Source organism: Nanorana parkeri, unplaced genomic scaffold (assembly GCF_000935625.1).
Source record: "Nanorana parkeri isolate BGI_ZX_2015 unplaced genomic scaffold, ASM93562v1 scaffold709, whole genome shotgun sequence".
Classification (NCBI taxonomy): domain Eukaryota; kingdom Metazoa; phylum Chordata; class Amphibia; order Anura; family Dicroglossidae; genus Nanorana; species Nanorana parkeri.
In genome coordinates, this window is record NW_017306977.1 from 849,113 (window position 1) to 853,000 (window position 3,888).

Consider the following 3,888-nt stretch of genomic DNA (forward strand, 5'->3'; position numbering starts at 1 on the left):
CTTTTCGCTAGTCAGTCATGTGTGGGATCGTGGGTGGGACGTGATAGCTGAGAGTGAAACACTAAAGGATTTGACAACCCTAAATAAACCAAGAAGCTGATTACTGCAGTCACTTAGTGGGTGTCATAAAAAAAAGGCCATCTCATTTACTAAGAAGCGCAGAGCTCCCTTCTGATCACTGTGTAATTTACTTAGACCAAATTGTTACACTGTATTACTTGTAATTAAGAGCTCTGTGCCAACGAAATAAGCAAGTAACACGACATAGAAGAAGGGAGGGAAAAAAAGCGGGTTTTGTCTCTTCTTACCAAATTGTCCAATTCCGGGTTTGAGGAAAACAGGGGTTTTTCTGCACGGATCTGAAGCCACATAAGGAGGGGGGAAATAAAAACAGTTTGAGTCCCACTGAACAAAACAGCAGCAGCAGATATAACCAGAATCAGGCGGCTATATGATATGTATATAATATCAGTGTAATAGACTAACACTACATCTTGTCAGGGTGTCTATTTTACCCTCCGATTAGGAAGGACATTAATAATAATCCCAGATCATCTACAAAGCGTTGCTCAATAACTGTGCAGGGGATCAATAAAGCACCCAGGGTTCTGACGGGTCAGGACAAAGTTTATGTGTGTGTGATCTTTATTATTATGGTGTGAGTGCTTGCTGGTGGTTGTGTTGCTTGCATCTGCATTGTTTGGCTGACCTGTTTGGCGAACACTGCAATGTCTTCATTGAAAGACTCAGAGGAGCACACATCACCGCCTGCTACTCCAGGTTCTCGGGGGGTACAAGTAGCTAGTTCACATTTTTCAAAAATCAGTGCTAACAGAGGGAACAGGGGGTGTCTGCAAGAGAAGCACAGCAATCAACAAAAATAACAAACATTAAAAAAAAGCATTACAAAAAAGCACAAGCTGTACAACAAGCTAAGGGCTGTCAGTGAAAAAAAAAAAGCCACATGATCAAGAGGACAGATGCCCCCCTGCCCCTCCCAGCTCAATGCTGCTCTCACCAGGGCAAAACACCAGAGGCCCTGGGCAAAGGCAATCAACGCACACAAGACACAGACCAGCCTAGCACTCCATTGCAATTAGCCTTCGCTCTCTTTCACTATTCAAGGCATAAATAAACCATAATAGAAAAAGACTCAGAGATCTCAGGCTCAAATGCACTGGTGGGTATTTTAAATGATATGATAAAGCAACCTAATATATATATATATATGAGCAGCCTAATCATTTTAGAATACTTCCAGTAACCGGTAGGTAGGCAAACAGTTAATAAAGGGCAGAAGTGAATTTGGATTGGATTATTATATTTCTTTAAAAAATATGTAGAAAAAAAATCTAAACTACTGAATTTTATGTCACCTTATTTAACACACACCGAAATGCCTTTTTCTATGACAACCGACGAAGTCTTTTAATATTTGAACACGGCTAAATCAGGTACTCTAAGAAGAAGGAGGAGGACAGGGAATTCCATTAACCTTCTAACTCAATTAAAAGTGTTTAAAGTCATTTATTCCATTTCCTGCGTAAACTGCAGTCTGCCTGTATGGAGCTATGGGGTGAAGATGAGGTGGGTTGGGCAAGAGGGGGACTGAGATGGGCTAGCAGCCCTGCAAAGTATGCGTTTAAATAAACTCCATGGCTACAAAAGATTAGGAGTCGTAAGCGACAAATTAGGGAGATTACACGTGTTTTCACATTAACCAGAGCGTGTTGTTTTAATTTATTTAAGCCCTTTCAAGACATCTATGGCAAAAAAATAGAGCTACTCTAACACAACAATGCCATGTCTATTTAACAGACAAGAACGATTTAAAAAATACAAAAAAATAAATAAATGAGCAAAGCCCTTGTCATAAGCAGACACGCATGTGAATATGCTGTTCAAGCACCCGCAGCTTTGCGTGTGTAAATAAATGTATTTTATTCTTTTCAGTTTTGTATAATAAATAAATACATATATCTATATCTATAAAATAAACGTAAATATACTTTCCTTGATAATACAACCCACTCACACTACTGCCAAAGTGTTGACCACCCCTATCATTATATCTACTGTTATTAAAAATAATACAATTGATTAACATTTTTATTTCTCCCTGAACGTTTAGCTTCTACCGAAATTTAAAACATGATAGTAATAGCAATACTTGCACAGACGTCTAATAAAACACATATGCATGCAGTGAATGTATTATATTTTATTCACACTTACATAAAACTCGTTTTGTTTAAGTTAAATGAAAAACTAACTTCACATCAGGGAAATGATACTGAGACCTAAGAGCAGCATGTTTAGCAGTGCTAGAAAAAGTTGGAAGTTTCCTGACGTTTGTACAGAGTTACACACAGTAAAGTAGACAGAGGTGCAGTATTGTTGGAGTAGTCTACTACCCTGGTTGTACAATGTGATGCCAGCTGTACCTACCCATAAATGGAATCTTTATCTCTCTTCAGAGCGTCATTGACTGAAGAGCCCATGCTGGGAGGCATAGCGTTGGTGTGGGCCGTGTGCGGGTATTGGTGGGAGTGCAGAGGTGGACCGTGGTTCAGATGGTGAACGGGCTGCATGGATCTAGCAGCATGGGGGTCCCCATACATGGCACTAGGTATCCCTACTCCATCCATCCCCCCGTAATGGGGCAAGTCGTCGTACTGTATGATAGACAGAAAAAACACGATCAGCAAGCCAGCAGACAACTGAAGAGCAAGGCAGGGCAAATGGTAAGGCCTCCAGCTGACTTCATCCCCTCCAAGGAACTGCTTCTATAATGGTGGCTCTGTGGATGTTTTCACTTTCTCCGGCCCCGTCTTGGAGGATTAGCATTTGATTTCATTAGATATCCCCCTAGACTGTTCACAGGGAAGACCAATGAAAATCACAACTGCAACTATCTGAGAGGTAACAGTTGGCAGATCAAGCTGAAAATGAAGCTTAGAAGGGGCTTGCTCCATTCAACACCCTTATGCCAAAATGTTCACATTAGGCCAATTGTGCCAAGTGTAGAAGTGGAGTGACCAGGATGAGTGTGAGCATGGAAATAAACTTACTGCAAAAAGTTGGCAAATGTGATGTGATCCGAAATGTTTATGTGCATATGTACTCTATGGGATATGTTTATATACATTGCATGTACCCCATACAATTATATATATATATATATTTGTGTGTGTGCATGACTATGGAACTAAACTATACAAACTACAAAACCTGAAACTTGACACATATGATAAAAAAGTTTGTATTCTTATGTCCCTATAGGAATAGGTTTGTATATATTGCATGTACCCCATACATTTATACACATACCTATATTTGTATGTGTGCATGACTATGGAACTAAACTGTACAAACTACAAAACTTAAAACCTGGCAAACATTACAAAAAAAAAGTTTGTATTCTTGTGTATCTTATAGGAGTAGGTTTGTATATATTGCATGTACCTCATACAATTATACACATATATACCTATATTTATGTGTGTGTGTGTGTGTGTGTGTGTGTGTGTGTGTGTTATAAAACTATACAAACTACAAAACATAAAACTTGGCAAATAATATGATAAAAAAGTTTGTATTCTTATGTACCTTATTGGAATAGGTTTTTATTGCATGTACCCCATAGAATTGTAGACAAATATATTTTCTGTATATATGTGTATGTGTTTCTCTCTCCATAATTTATATATATGTATATAGGTGTATAAATAGAAAAAATAAAATTTAGTGATGAATACAACACATGCATACATTATAATTGGGTATGTACATAAATACATATTTAAGTGAAAGAGAATGGGAGAATAAATGAGTGACTTTACTTTGTATTTACGTGTGTTGTGTTTACATAAATATAATACATATTGG

The 3,888-nt window shown here is 38.1% G+C and overlaps 1 protein-coding gene across 4 annotated transcripts in view; it reads right to left on the reverse strand.

Annotated features, from left to right (window-relative positions):
* Positions 1 to 3,888, reverse strand: part of MEIS1 (Meis homeobox 1) — a 146,424-nt gene that overhangs the window by 141,411 nt on the left and 1,125 nt on the right. For all 4 annotated transcript variants that reach the window (XM_018563904.1, XM_018563906.1, XM_018563905.1 and 1 more), the window contains exons 2-4: positions 2,449 to 2,675; positions 710 to 851; positions 309 to 359 (exon numbers count right to left, since the gene is read on the reverse strand). In XM_018563904.1, coding sequence (XP_018419406.1) covers positions 309 to 359; positions 710 to 851; positions 2,449 to 2,675 — 420 coding nt within the window. The remainder of the gene's footprint in view (positions 1 to 308; positions 360 to 709; positions 852 to 2,448; positions 2,676 to 3,888) is intronic.